Source organism: Lotus japonicus, chromosome 3, assembly GCF_012489685.1.
Source record: "Lotus japonicus ecotype B-129 chromosome 3, LjGifu_v1.2".
NCBI lineage: Eukaryota > Viridiplantae > Streptophyta > Magnoliopsida > Fabales > Fabaceae > Lotus > Lotus japonicus.
The window spans coordinates 13271200-13286442 of NC_080043.1; the positions used below are offsets into that span (position 1 = coordinate 13271200).

The following is a 15243-nucleotide window of genomic DNA, read 5'->3' on the forward strand; positions in this document are numbered from 1 at the left end:
ATTTAAATTTTTTCAACTTATTTGGTTTGCGAATTTTTTCTCACCGCCGATAGTCATGAGACTAATCCTTTGAGGCTCTACGATCACGTTAAGTGGATAGGTCAGACTTCACACAACAAACATTTATTCAACTTTGACCATTATTATTTTTCTCTATTATGCTTCCTCGAGTACTTCTTACTACTATATCATAGATCAAAAAATATATTTAAACATTTTACAATAATGCACATATATGTTATAGTTAATATTAAATACCTTTTAGCTGCATTTTTCAATTTTAAAATATTTTATCCATATTATTTATTATTAAATATTTTTAATTTTTAATATTTTTTTTTCATGCAAAATTTAAGGTAATTTCAGTGTTTTTTTAAGTCAATTTTAAGATGATGAATGTTGTTATTAAATGTAAGTAGTTAAATATTTTTTGACAATATAATTTTTTTAGTTTTATTTTTTATTTTTTAATATATTATTACAAAGGTATGATAGTTTTATGGTTTAATATATTTAATGTAAAACTCAAGTCTCCTTTACATATAAATAGTTTTTTAATTTTAAAACTATTTTATCTAAACTATTTTATAATAAATATTATGTCCTTATTGAATTTAATTTTTAATATTTGTGAAATACATAACTCAACTAAATTTTAAATGTTGTTATTTAATTTAATGTAAGTTTTTTTAGAGCAAAAAGAGATTTGTAAGTAGTTGAATAGTTTCTTACAATATAATTTTTTCAATTTTAATTTATTATTTTTTAATATATTTATTACAATTTTTTGTGCTGTATGGATGCTTTTAATACATTGCAACACTTGAGTTTTGCTTATGTATTTAATGCTAAAACTCAAGTGTGCTTTACATATATATATAGATAGATTTTACATTTTTATCCATTAATAGCTTTTTAACCTTTAAAAAAATAAAAAGGAACAACAAAACTTAAAAAAACATACCCGTGCAACGCACGGGTTAAATTTCTAGTGAAATGAGTATTTAGTACATTAATGGACATAACATTCATTAATCATTAATATATTTTTTAAAAAATAACATTTAAATAGTGCAAACCACTATTAGACACCTACTTTTTGTGGTGGTTTTTAACCGTCACAAAGTTATTGGCAGTCAAAAACCGCCATAAAAGTGAGGTGTTTAAGAGTGGTTTGCACTATTTGGGTGTTTGTGTATCATTGTTGGTTATACTCAATGCTTTAAGATTTTAGGTAAATATGTGGTGTTCAATATTCTCGGTGACTCATTGTACGTTTTGTGCGTTTACAGGTGTTGGCTCCTTTGTCTATCCAATATTGGTATCAAACTTGATGGTTCGACCACAACACTGCTTTTATATAATTTTGAAAATCACTCATAATTCAAGGAGAGATTATTGAGAATTTAAGTGTAATTTTAGAACTCCACATTGATTATTGATTAGTAATAGACTAGTTATAAGAAATATAAAAAATGTCACTCATATACCTTATTCCTTAATATTTTAGGTACAAACTACTCTCTTCTCTTATTTTATTTGTGACTTCGCCCATTAATACAAATTCACTCTCTTTCTAGCTCCCTTGTCTCCCCAACAATATTTGTTGTGTTATTACATTATTTTGTAGTTAGTCAACCTTAGATTTTAAGTTAAATGTTCATTGCTCAACGTTGTTATGTTATATGCTTATGACTTAAATGATCTTTAGTCTTTAGATAATATTCCAATTGAGTTAAATGTAACAATTTGGATTCGTGCTCTTTTTTACCGATTTACTACTTTTTTAAAGTCAATTTTAGTATTACAAGAATATTTATAGATTGCTAGTTTGTAAAAACAAAAAGGGGATCAAATCATGTGCAAGTTAACAAAATGCAAATAATGGGCATTTGGTTCCCCGCGAGTATAGATACAAGGATTGAAGTTATTACCCATGTTGGTATAGGACGAATACGAGTTTTTTTCAAATACCCAAACCCTACTCGTTGTTGAAATTTTACATATTTAAAGTGTGATGTGCGTTCATTATATGGACATAAGGAGCCAACATTTATTATCTAATTGAATTCTAGTATCACTGAGGTCAACAACTGCGAAACAAAAACATTTTTTAAAGGGTTAAACATCATATTAGTCCCTGTTTTTGTGTCACCGTCTGATTTAGGTCCCTCGCCGAAAAAATTATTGTAAAAGATCCTCATATTTGAAAATCGTTTGGAGCAGGTCCTCGCCGGAGCTCGAGCTCCGGCGAGTGATGATTTGGAACGCTGACTAAGCTAAGTGAGCTGACATGGATTTAAAAAAAATTAAAAATTAAATAACAAATAAGATTTATTAATCAAATTAACAAAAAATCTAAATTAATTAACAAAATCAATTTCTCCCAAATTAATTACAATTCCACAAATTAACCCAAATTCTCAATCATCCCAATCAAATTAGGGTTCATACTCTGCAACCCAAAACCCAATCTATTTTTTCATCTTCTTCCTAGTTTTGATCTAATCTGTCATCTTTTTCCAAAATCCTAATTTTGTTTATGTACCCGAATCCAAATCAGAAGCAGAAACGCAAACAAACCCATAAATGTGAAGCACTCAGTCACAACAGCTTCGGTTGGAAGAGGAAAAACACAACAAAAATAAGAACCAATAAATTCAGTAAAAGCAAAATCAACAATGAACAAGTAAGAAACTTGAGTGAGATGTCTCTGTTATTTGAGCAATAATCAGATGTCGTTGAGTAAGAAAAATCCAATACCCACCTCAAAGAATCCATAAAAAGAAAGAAACTTGAATGTCTAGAACTCTTCAATACACAACAAATCAACAATGAACACTCATCATCCCAAAAACTCATAAAGCCAACAAACCCAAATTTATTTCGTCTTCTTTCATCTCCAGATAACCGACAACCTTCCTAGACCCTCATGAAAATGAATCAAAAGTTGAAACAAGAAATAAAAGAAGATCCCCTCTGAAAAATTCATTGCTTGCTTTGAATCGTACCCAGATTCAGGAGACCCAGATCGGCGTCAGTATCGAACTCCCTCATGTCCGCCATCATGCGCACCCAGGACAACCATCGCCGCCACCCCCAAAAGCTTCCACCTCCTCCAAACTATGCAGCAACAGAACTGGAGACAACACTAGTACCAAACGATTCGCAGATCGAGGCTCAGATCTAGAAATCGTGTGTGGATCTATGCGTTTGATGACGGAGGTGGTGGCGTGGGCATGCAGGCGCGAGTTTCAGTAGTTCTGGGTTTCTGATTTGTTGAGAGGAAGAAGATGAAGAGTGAGAGAGGTTGGAGATGCCTCAGTTTTCTTGGAGATAGAAGGAGAGTGAAAGAAGAGCATGTGTGGGTGAGGCAATGCTTTGAGAAAGAAGGAAGAGAACGAAAAATTGGGGGTGGAGAGATTAACTTTTCTGGGTTTTTGTTTGATTTGCTGGGTGGGTATGCTTTTCTTAGAAATTCCAAATTGATTTAGGTTTTTTTTTTTATTTGGGGGAAATTGGTTTTATTAATTAGATTAGGGTTGTTAATAGATTTAATTTTAGTTAATTTGATTAATAAATCTGACTTGTTATTTAATTTTTAATTTTTAATTTTTTTTAAATCCATGTCAGCTCACTTAGCCTAGTCAGCGTTCTAACTCATCACTCGTCGGAGCTCCAGGCTCCGGCAAGGACCTGCTCCAAACGATTTTCAAATATGAGGACCTTTTACAATAATTTTTCCGGCGAGGGACCTAGATCAGACGACGACACAAAGACAGGGACTAATATGATGCTTAACCCTTTTTTAAAAGATTCTATTGCAGATAGAAAAGTCATACCAAAAAAACCATAGCAATCACTTTGTACATACAAGCAAAATCGCAGACACATAATTAGTTGCATACATACAATTCTTTAGCTGACATAATTAGTTGCTTACATACAATTCTTTAGCTGATCTCCTGCTCCTTGGAAGAAACAACACGAGAGTGCAAAATCAGCAATGAAGATACCAACAAGAGAAAGAACCACAGCTGATGTTGTAGATTCCCCAACACCTTTAGCACCTCCCATAGTCGTAACTCCCCATGCACAGCTCACTATAGATATGATAGCACCAAAAACCTGTGACTTGATCATTGCACTGATAATGTCCCATGGTCTGAGAGCTCGCTGAGCTGAATCCAAGATAATGTTAATGCTTACGCCGTAAACACCATCAGCAAGGATGGCACTCGATGCCATCCCTAATGTAAAGCACAACAGAGTCAAAAGCGGTAAGGCAATACAAGATGCGATGACCCTAGGCGTCACCAGATAATCAACTGGGTCAGAACCAAGGACTCTCAATGTGTCAATTTGTTCAGAAACCTGCATGGTTCCTAGTTCTGCTGCAAAAGCGCTTCCAATGCGCCCAGCGACCACAATTGCTGTAACCACAGGACTTAGCTCCCTTGAGAAAGCCAGAGCTAAAACCCCACCAACAGATCTATTCAATCCTAACCTGGTGAACTCTCTTACAAATTGTATTGTGAAGGCCATGCCGACAAAGGCTGAAGTTAAAAGACATACCCCCACTGATCTTGGCCCCACTCTCTCCAACTGTTGAAGAGTATTCCTCCAATGAATCTTTCCCTTTAAAATCTTCATAATTACCTGTCCTGCCAGGACTAAAACTGATAATCCCCTCCACAGGTACCTTGGTGGTGACCAATTGCTGACAAATGGTGGTGATATGCTATTAGGAGCATGGTTTGGGTTCATTTCATCATCTATTATAGAAGCAGATGCATGGTTTGTGTTCATTTCACCATCTATCATAGAAGCAGATGGATGGCCATCACCTGTGTCAGGAAGCACATATAATCTGTTTGGTTTTATGGGGATGGCTGAATTTTTAAAAATATGAGGTCTCCCATTGAATTCACATTTCCAGTTCAGATGAGAGGGATAGGGTGCACGGATTTTCACTGGACTAATATTTGCATTTGTTCTGAAATTCCAGCAAAATGGTTATGATTCATTTTACAATCAATCAACATAAATTGTACAAAATAAAATACATTGTAAGACCAAGGCGGAAAAGGTAAGTAAGAACCTGCAAGAGAAACAGAATACTGGATGACTATATGATGCTGCTTGCATGGTCAGATCCTTGAGTACAGACTCTGTTTGAATTGGGGATAATAAAATTTCACACATCAGCAAAATGAACGAAGCATGATCGGCTAGTATTGAAGGTATAAAAATTTTATGTCAAAATATCAAAGATCATAATGAACAAATAAGATGAGATTAAATACACATATAACTAACAAAATAAAAAAACAGTAAAATGATTGCACTTATGGCTCCCAATTGTTTAATCACCTCGGCGTTGTTCTTTTCAACCCTTAAAGGTTCTTTAAAATGTGTTCAGAAAAGTAACCTAATCACAATATTATGATGAATTCACACAATATGATTGAAACGGATAAGAATATAGGAAGAAATGAGTTTATTCACAAGAAAATGTTGATAATGCCAGCTATTCAAGAGACCTGGTTCTCTTCTACTCTAGATCCTTTTGCAGAACAAAAGATAAGCCTCTCTAAAGGTTATTTAAAATATGTTCAGAAAAGTAACCTAGTCACAAACTCACAATATTATTTTAAAACAATCACGTATGAAGTCACATAATGATTGAAACCGGATAAGAATATACAGCCAGCTATTCAGGAGACCTGGTTCTCTCCCACTCTATCCTTGTCCAAACAGAAGAATTCTTAAATTTTCACACATAATAATAAGGGGCATTATATGGTAAAGAACATCATAACAATAATCACCACAATTCAAAATGAACATATGCACTTTCATCAAGAGTCCTCTGCATCACGGATACTCTTTATTCAAAATTAACAAAAACTTACAAAGTATACCGAGAGCCAATATGGGATCTCCCATTTACAATTAAATTTCACCAACTCTCCATTGTACCATGAAAATACAGGCTCAATGAGTTTGAAATCATTGATCTAGCATATAAGATTCCTTCAATCAGAATCTGAACTTATTAAAAATGTGCATGCAAGACAGAGACTATTTTAAATAACTGACACTACTCAATTTCAGGAGAGTTCACTGCATCCAAGTTAACCAAAACTAATAGTGATAACACAACCCAATCATCCATTTATTTAAAATTTAACTAAAATCCAATTAACAGATTAGAATTTTATCACATTTACTATGATTATAATAAGTACGCATTAGTTTAAAGTCCTCTAACTGTACTATTGGAGATACCATGGCTCGGTGCCTATACTCAACAATGATTATTACTTCTCTTTATTTTTGTATGCTTTGCTTTATTCTACTCCTCTCCTAAGCTGAAAATAATTCAGGAGAAACCATAATTAGCCAAAAGGTCTCTATCTCTTCCTCACTCTCCTTGACTCAGGTTAATCACGGCACGCCCTCTCATCCCACAAAAAATGCTCTGTATATTCATTTAGCTGATTTTTAGATGGAGTTGTAAGAAAAGTCCAATCAATTACTTTCTTCTTCCACTTATTCATATCGTCCTCTTAATCCCCTTATTTGTTACTAATATCCTAGCTATAAACGTTTTGCCCCGATTTCTTGATGACTTGATCAAAGGATTTAATTCTCTTATTTTTAGCACAAATAATGGAAAAACCTGAGTTTTATAATAGCTCAACAACAAAAGCCTTATCCAACTAACTGGGGCCAGTGGCGGATCCAGGACCCCGGGGTCAGGGGGTTCAAATTTATCCATGACCTTCACAAGATAGAGTAGACTTAAATTAGATTAATACATGAAGTTATATGCAAATCATTCATGACAGACTTGAGCAATCTGAAAACATTTCCCTTCACATTCCAATCTCAAACCAATTACTAAATCAAACCATTTAAATCAAACCAATTACTCTCATGTAAAATTGAAAATGACTGGAATGTTTTGTGAGGAAAGGATAATTTGTAAAGTGAGAAATATGCTGCTGCAAATAAACCGCAAGTAAACAAGATTCTTGCCAACTTCATAGACGAAAAAAATCAAGTGAAATACTCCATCCCTTACATTTTCAATCAGAATATGACCAAGGTCCCAGTCTAAGGATTTTCTTTTAGTGGTAAAAAGATAATGCAGGATATCTGCTTCAAGTTCAAACAAACCCCAGGTACACATACAACTCAAATTTTTAAACTCGTCAAGGAAGAGCAAGATTATCAACAGTAAAAATTTCCATTGCTTGCTTTCCATTTGATTAACCTATGAATTTCAATATTACCCCAAACATACAACAGAAGCTCTGCAAATTCAACAATTGACAACTAATTGGGGTTTTCAATTTCCCTTCACTTCACATTTCAATTTGGGGGTTTAGGTTTTCAATTTGGGGTTTTTCAATTCCTAACTAACCTTCAAGCTTCAACAGCAGCAGAGAGAGAGAGTGGTACTTGGGGTTGTGCGGCCGGCAGCCGGTGGTGGTGGACTGGTGGCGTGGTGTGCTGGTGGCCGGTGGTGGTGGACTGAGTGCGTGACAGCGTGAGATAGAGAAGGGTACTGAGTGCCTGACAGCGTGACAGAGTGGTGGACTGAGTGCGTGAGAGCGTGGTGGACTGAGTGTGCGTCGGCCGGTGGTGGATCGCCAGGATCGGTGGTGGTCAGGACAAGGGGTGTGAATCGTGAGTGAGGTGAGAATGAGTGCGTGAGAGAGAGAGAGGAGTGACCGAGTGAGGAGTTAGTGTTGTCTGGGACCTGGATGCAATTTTAAAATTTCAGGGGTTCAAAAAAAAAATTACCATAGGGGGTTAAGTAGAATTTTTTTTTTCAGGGGGTTCAACTGAACCCCTGGACTGTACGTGGGTCCGCCCCTGACTGGGGCCGGCTATACGGATCACACTACGCCATTGAGCTCCATCAAAAACTAAATTATGAGGGAAGCTCAGTAGCCAGAAATAACAAAATCCAATGTGAAGTAGAAAATCTAATCTTCAAGTGATAGGCCCCTAGCCTAGGTTTCAGTTTGATTAAACAATAGGCTTAAATATGTTGGGGGCCCCTATAAAATAGGGGTCCTTTGGTTTAAGCCCCTACAAAAAAATTTCTTTGGCATACACCCTTAAATGGAAAATAATATGTAGCTTTAAGTCCCTACCGTTATGTCCCGTCTAAATGATGCTGACTCAGCTAACGGACGCTGACGTGGCAGGTCATGTAGGCATATAGTGCAAATGTCAAAAAACATGCCACTGGGTAGGATTCGAACTCAGGTTTGCTACCCTAATTGGCTTATGCATTACCACTACACCAGAAGCTACGTTGTTAATATTTGTCCAGAGTTTAATATTTATTTAATACTTACATTCATTCCTCTTACGAAGCCCTAGCAGCCACCACCACACTTTGTTCTGCATCTTCCCACAGCTGCCACCTTAAGCAGACTCGAATGAGATTGAGAAGGTTGAAGATGAAAAATCCAAAACCAACAACCCCACAAATCCAAAAAAACCCTGAAAATCTCAGATCCAAAATCAATCAAGAGAAATAGGATTTGCAGCGCCCTTCACCATCCTTTAAACCAGCGGCGTGACGGTGGCGTTCCAGGTCGTCGACTCCGCAATTTAGGGTTGGAGATCGACGATTTCGATGATGATGACGACGAAGATGATGGTGTGCGTGATGATGGTGATGATCGACAATGAGAGCCATGAGGGGGGATTTTGAAATCTGGGTTGTGGCTTTGAAGGATCTCTACAAAATTTGATCAGATTATGAACGAAGTTGTGACCATCTACGAAATTTTGAGCAAAGTGGCCATGGTGAAGAAGAGGAGGGGGCGATGGATGATGGAGGAGACAGTGTGGTGGCCATGGACTATGAGCACAGAGGGAGAAGAAGAGGGTTTCAGTGGCTGCTGGAATTTTTTTTCCTTTCTGAAATTTAATTTAGTAATTAAAATGAAATGAAAAATAATATATGAGGTGGAATATGATGTGGATAGTCAGGTATGAGAGAGAAGCGACCATCCATTTCCAGCTCAGCACTTAATGTTTTTTTTAAACGGTTGTTAACGGTAGGGGCTTAAAGCTACATATTATTTTCCATGTAAGGGTGTATGCCAAAGAATTTTTTTGTAGGGGCTTAAACCAAAGGACCCTTATTTTATAGGGCCCCCCAACATATTTAAGCCTAAACAATAAAAGCATTGAGAAAAGTGATATTTCTAGAAACAAAAGCAACTGAAATAGCAAAGAAAGCAAACAAATGCACATAGCATATGGTACCAAAGGGGAAGAATTGATTTTTCACACACTGATAAGCAAAGATATTTGAATCGAAACAAACCAGTAAGGACAGATCCTGAAGCAGCGAAACCTAAAGCTCTGCCGGACAAGGGTGATTCCGATCTGCTGTTGCGGTGGCTAACGGCACGGCGGTGCAGTGGACAGCGGAGTGACCGGGGCTGGTGATTCAGGTTGGGGAAGAGGGAGAAGAAGTGATAGTGGAAGGTGGGTGAGAGCAAGAGGTAGCTACTGTTGTGTGTATAGGGAAAGAAAAAAGATTTATGTTTTTGTGTAGAGCAAGGTATAAAGTATAGTGTGAAATCTACAAGAGGTAGCTCAGTTAGCAAAGTAGGTTGAATGTGTGGGAATAACTCTTTGATTCGATTTCCACACAATACACTCTAAGAGAGGGATGTAAAGCCTTAACTGTGACTAAATCTCAAATCTCACTAACGGTTAACCGGTGAGATTTTACCATTTATAAAAGTCGAGATTCAAACCTGACCATTTATTTAAGGAGTAAAGTAGTGAACTACGCGACTATGAGGTACCTATGTACATACATAATACATGTGTCGAGTAGTTTTTAACATTCATAAAAGCTGAGATTCGAACCTTAACCACCCGTTTAAAGGACGAAGTATTGAACCACTAAATAATTGAGGTATGAGGAGGTACCTATGCACATACGTGGCCACTCACAAATAATCTCAATTGAAAATAATTATAATATCTAATGTTAAATTAAAATTATTTGTTCAACTTTATCAATCGAAAGAGTTGTATATCAGAATTCATAACAACACAAAGTGACGTTGTTTGAGAAATCAAAACTGAAATGTATGTGGTTATTGGATCACTTAAGAGATAAAATATTGAACTATTGAGGTACCAACACATGTATTCGTATGAGTGGAAGAGGTTCGGGTCTCTTAGGCATGTGGTCCTGAAATCGATCTCTGAATCCATATGTATGAAAAAGCCACACTTGGAAGAGGTACTCACTTTGGTGTTTGAGAGTACTCTCGGAGAATAGTCTCTCATCTATTAAGTGATAAAATATTTTAGAAAACCGAAAATAAAAGTAAGGGGTTGGGAGCTCAATTCACAAGTCTTGTGAATGAAAAAAAACACTTTACTCAACTCTATATTGCTTAATGCGCTGACCATAAGACGAGAGATTAGTCTCACAGCTACCAACTGTCACGATACCTTGTCTAAAACCGAAAAAGAAAAAAAGCACATTGTTTTAAATTTGAATTTCTAAAGTACGTATTATAATTTAAAGATTAAAAGCATTTAAACTCTGGATGACGAAGGTTCAATGTGAAGTGGACAGCAAGAAACTTCTGTCTGTGCTGGAACGTCGTGAGGAAGGGAGGGTCTTCCATACTACCTTGGAGATTTGGGATTATCTTGATAGGGATTGGAATGTCTCTCTGAATTGTATCCCTCGTGATTGCAGCAGAGTAGCAAACCACATTGCGTGAAGTGTTGCTCGATCAAATGCTTGTAGTTTTTGGATCCTTGATGTTCCTTCCTTTGAATTGGAGGCCTTGTTGTGATTCTCTGATCATTTACTTGTCTTGTAATTTTCCAATGAACAAAAAAAAATTAAAAGTTGACTACCAAAAAGTTCTCACTCTTAAAAATATTGTGGTGTTTACAAGAGAACAGAAAATATGGGAGTACTAGGATTCAAATTTATAATACAAATTTATATAATATACGAGTATATGTTTATTGACTTTTTCCGCAAGTACTTTTCTAATTTTGAAATTATATACACTCTTCTTAGGTTCAAAAAAATATACACTCTTCTTCTGTTAGTTTTCCTTTTTTTTTAAAAAAAATTGAAAGCGTATTTTAAATTAAATAGCACCTTTTATTTAAAAACAAAAAATCACAAACGATCCTATGGTTCAAATTTTTTAAGCAGAACAGGCAAAATTATTACAAATATAACAATTAATCTTAACATAATTCACATCAAGCTCACAAATAGCTCTCTAGTTTACATTTCTTCCAGGTAAAAGCCTAGCAGGTCAATCCGTGATCTCCTCCATTAAGCCCTGTTGACATTGAGGAAATATAAAGAATTAGGTGGCATTTTAGACTAGAGTGGAATATAAATTATAAGGTGAAAGATAACTTAACCCTTGCGATAAATTGCTCTGCATCAGTTCGTTTCAGAAGGTGTATTGATTGTAAGGCCAAATTGTAAGTCTTATCATCACTAAGTACAATGCCTTCTCCTATGTCTTCAAGGACCCTTACTTGGATGCAAGGATCTTTTGGAGGTACCATATCCTGTCAGATGCAGATTTCATGAATGACAATAGTGGTTACTGAAGAATACAAGTTCATTCTGCAACAGAAACTATACAATTACAGCGAATAGCTCATTGTTTGGAACCCTCAGCCTGGTGTTCATATACTAGTTAAGTAGTTATCCAATAACAAAGATAAAAGAATTGCTTATTAAGGACCCTAAATAAGTTTAGCAACTTTTACATGAGAAGCTTCTCAATCCCCAAGATTACTGTCAGTTGACTTTCCCAATTAATTGATCTGAATTCAATCTGGCCTCCAAACAGACTTACGCACATCAACACAAGTATCTGCATGGTAGTCCCTTCTTACAATAGAAAAGTAACTAGATTCATAAAATTTTCCTAGACAGATTTAGCTCCTCTAAGGTGAGGAAGCACTTTAAAGATAAAGTAAGTCATCATAAATCATATTGAGAAATCAAGGGTTGAGATTTCGAGAACAAATTTATTATACATGTGCGAGTATTGATCAAAATCTCAATAGTTGATTTCTCAATGAACGGTTAGGATGACTTATTTTACCCTCTTAAGTGATTCCCTCATTTTAAAGCAAGACTCCCTCCTCACTTTAGAGCAAGACACATGCACAACATTCCTTAGTTGCATCAGCAGCACCTGACTTATTCAACCATCTAGAAGATAAAGGGGGGATGCATCCATGCAATTGCTTAAGGCACTGCAAGAATTTTGCCACCATGAAGTGGCAACCGAGAATGAATTATTACATTGCAATTTGAACTGAAACTGAAGAACAACTGTCCTCAGTTTACAAACAAGTAGTCAACTTAAAGAAAGGGATACTTTACTACAACCAAAATTAGTTCCTTATCATTCAATAATCTTTAGTTCCTTACTGCGGCGAAATGCTAAGCAGCCCAGGCTATAATTACTGAGCAAGGAAATGATTACAGACAGAATATCTTGAAATACAAGGACTATAACTGAAGTCGGAACCTCTTATTTGAAAGTATACATGAGCATCTGTGCATGTTGTGAGATAGATGTGAAGAAGATCGAGAAGGGAGTAGAGAGAGATTACCACAGTGAGATCAACCAGCAGTTGTGACATATAAGATTTCAATGCAGAAGAATGCTTCTTAAAATATTCCTTCTCTGAATGACAAATCTTTTCTTCAATTTCCTGAGGAAGCCCATGTCCTACCTTCCATACCAAGCTCCGTAAATTTTCTGCTCGATTGTACCTGTATAAGGATATCGGGTAGAATCTAAGAACTAAATATAAGAACCATGTTCGACGGTAAATAGTACTACAAAGAGATACTTACGTATAGGCCATTAGGCAACGTTTATTTCGGACTAAAGAAAGATGGTGGATGAGGGCTCCGTAGTGGTCTGCATTTCTAGCTGTTTGGACATCCAAACCTTCGTCCTGTATCTTCCTGTTTACACAACACAATAATCATGCCTGTATGGGATTACATACTACAATGAAAAGGGATGTTCTGGGACTAAAATATGCATGTCATGTCACCATATCGCCTCTTATTTAACTTTGTAATATAGATTGAGCATACATAGCAACACATTCATCAAAACTGATGCCCATATGAGATAGCATGCTCCAAACAAAAAAGAGACCCACTCAGATAAAAAGAAGCAGGAGGCCATATTAACTTACCTTATTAAGGACTGAAGCTCAAGGTGATGTTGACTGCACTCTGCCACTACTTGTTCAAACAAGTCACTCTACAATATAAAGAGTGGATAACGGGATTCTCATCAGAGTATGGGAAAATTCCCATTGCAGGTAAATATTGAAGAATAAGGGCAACAAACTAACGAATAGTAATATATTAAATATTTAAGAATCCCACAACGGCGATGTTATAATCTGTGATCATGAATCGTGATAGTCAAAAGTTATGACGACAGTTATCATCGTAACTTCTTAAACTTTTCTTCTTATCTTCAAAATTATAGAAATGCATGAAAGATTTAAACACCAAGTTAGCAACAGAAGGAAAAGAAAAGCAGTTGACGGCAATTAAGAAAGAGAGTTCACATGTGAAATAGAATAGGCACTCAGTTAAATCTCAACGTGGTTTTAATTTACAATTTCAAATTTTCATCTTTGCAACTGTATATGTTGACATAGAGTAGACAACCATATTAAGATTTGAACTTATTCTTATAAACTTGCAAATCAGGACACTTTTGAAGTGGTAAATGATCAAATGTTGCATTTAAATCCAAAGCAAAGAACTTTAGATCCATGACATCAGGAAGCAAAGCCAAAACAGCTATGGTCATGTAGTTGAGGTTAAGAATTAGAGGGAGGGCAAGACCTAAACATGATTTCAAGCATTCTCAGTGTGGTTGTTGTTTCTGTTTCTCATCAAGCAGATTGCCATCACCAAGCATCAGTGATATTGGCAGAGAATTAGAAACCAATAGCAATCCCTTGATGCGGAAAACTTAAAATGGAGTTCATAAAAGAGAACAATTTTTTCCTAAAACAGTTAATAAAAATTTACCATTCACCGAATCTATGTCCAGAATAGATTTACAATTACATATATTTTCCACAACATAATCCAACATGTGAAATCAATAATCTGAGTATCAAACTGAAAAATGAAGACCAGGGCTTACATTAAACGGCGTGAACTGGCCCTTTTCTCCGCCAGCGAGTTCTTTGACAAGTTGGCAAGCTTTTCTCCCATACATGTTCCAAATCTTCACTGGAAGATGAAATGGGTCTTGAGGGGCGATTGAGTGAGAGTGAGACTGAGAGTGACGGTTATAAAAGGGAATTAGGGTTCCGCTCCAAAAGCAGTAAACGATATAATTTGGGTATTAGAAACACAACACTGCATAAGGAAAAATTAAGAATTGGATGAGGTTATATACGATTATGATCACAATTACATGCGGGATCTTATCTTGGTAGTGAGAATTGAAATTATCAAAACGCTGAAAAGTAAACACAAAACAATTGAACAGCGAGAACACAGTACCTTCAAGCAATGGTCTCCGAAGCAAGGGTTACCAAGAAGGATCAACAATGTGCCAATTATTCAAGGGAACGAAGCTTCATATGAGCGCCGCGGGAACTCAAATACTGTTGAAATTTGGATCAACAATGTGCCAATTATGCATTTTTTCCTCTTTCATTTTTTATAAAGCAAAATATTTATTGAATAACAAGTTGAGATACAATCCTCTCAACTTTAGAATAATTACAACGACGCATTTATGTTAAAATTTTACCTTTTACTAACTTTTAATAATAATTTTTAATTTTTCTACTCAATGAAACTAGAAAGACAACTAAACAAGACCAACACAACAACGTCGTCGGTCTGGAAAAAATGGATTAATAATTTAATTTTGTTTCATTGCAAAAGTATGTCTCCACAACAGCAAGGCTGCTCAAGGGCAACCATGATCTCAAAAGGTCTTCTACAAGGCTTTCTAGAGACTTGCAGAGATGATTACAACGAACTCTAAGATTATAAATCTAGATGTAGTTGTTTATTAACACACATTGCTCATTATGCAAAGCTCTAAGTTCTTCTTAGACTCTGAGATTCTTTCTTATTGACTTGAACATCAGAGTGTATTTCGAAGGTAAATCTCCTACAGCGGA

The 15243-nt window shown here is 35.8% G+C and overlaps 2 protein-coding genes across 7 annotated transcripts; both read right to left on the minus strand.

The window, feature by feature from the left end:
* Positions 1-3791: 3791 nt before the first annotated feature.
* Positions 3792-9571, minus strand: LOC130745204 (protein TRIGALACTOSYLDIACYLGLYCEROL 1, chloroplastic). 5 transcript variants are annotated; one of them, XM_057597361.1, is made up of 4 exons: positions 9362-9571; positions 6686-6787; positions 5102-5171; positions 3792-4996 (listed from the first exon to the last, which is right to left on the minus strand). In XM_057597361.1, exons 3-4 carry the CDS (start codon positions 5146-5148, stop codon positions 3940-3942), a joined length of 1104 nt encoding a protein of 367 aa, XP_057453344.1. In that variant the 5' UTR covers positions 5149-5171; positions 6686-6787; positions 9362-9571; the 3' UTR covers positions 3792-3939. The 5 variants fall into 5 exon arrangements, with proteins under 5 accessions (XP_057453344.1, XP_057453341.1, XP_057453342.1 ...); XM_057597358.1 differs by lacking the exon at positions 9362-9571 and adding an exon at positions 7433-7744; XM_057597359.1 differs by lacking the exon at positions 6686-6787.
* A 1594-nt stretch (positions 9572-11165) lies between these two features.
* LOC130749451 (uncharacterized) lies at positions 11166-14770 on the minus strand. 2 transcript variants are annotated; one of them, XM_057602810.1, is made up of 7 exons: positions 14612-14770; positions 14247-14464; positions 13273-13340; positions 12920-13033; positions 12673-12835; positions 11458-11610; positions 11166-11372 (listed from the first exon to the last, which is right to left on the minus strand). In XM_057602810.1, exons 2-7 carry the CDS (start codon positions 14319-14321, stop codon positions 11346-11348), a joined length of 600 nt encoding a protein of 199 aa, XP_057458793.1. In that variant the 5' UTR covers positions 14322-14464; positions 14612-14770; the 3' UTR covers positions 11166-11345. The 2 variants fall into 2 exon arrangements, with proteins under 2 accessions (XP_057458793.1, XP_057458794.1); XM_057602811.1 differs by having other exon boundaries at positions 14247-14381; positions 14612-14767.
* Positions 14771-15243: the final 473 nt, after the last annotated feature.

Coding starts and splice junctions, on each gene's coding strand:
- LOC130749451 (XM_057602810.1), bottom strand. CDS start 14,321: ATGTATGGGAGAAAAGCTTGCCAACTTGTCAAAGAACTCGCTGGCGGA. Junction 12,836..12,919: donor CGTTGCCTAATGGCCTATAC/GTAAGTATCTCT, acceptor ATCCTTATACAG/GTACAATCGAGCAGAAAATT. Junction 11,373..11,457: donor CAGAGCAATTTATCGCAAGG/GTTAAGTTATCT, acceptor CAATGTCAACAG/GGCTTAATGGAGGAGATCAC.
- LOC130745204 (XM_057597359.1), bottom strand. CDS start 5,148: ATGCAAGCAGCATCATATAGTCATCCAGTATTCTGTTTCTCTTGCAG. Junction 4,997..5,101: donor GTATTCTGTTTCTCTTGCAG/GTTCTTACTTAC, acceptor CTGGAATTTCAG/AACAAATGCAAATATTAGTC.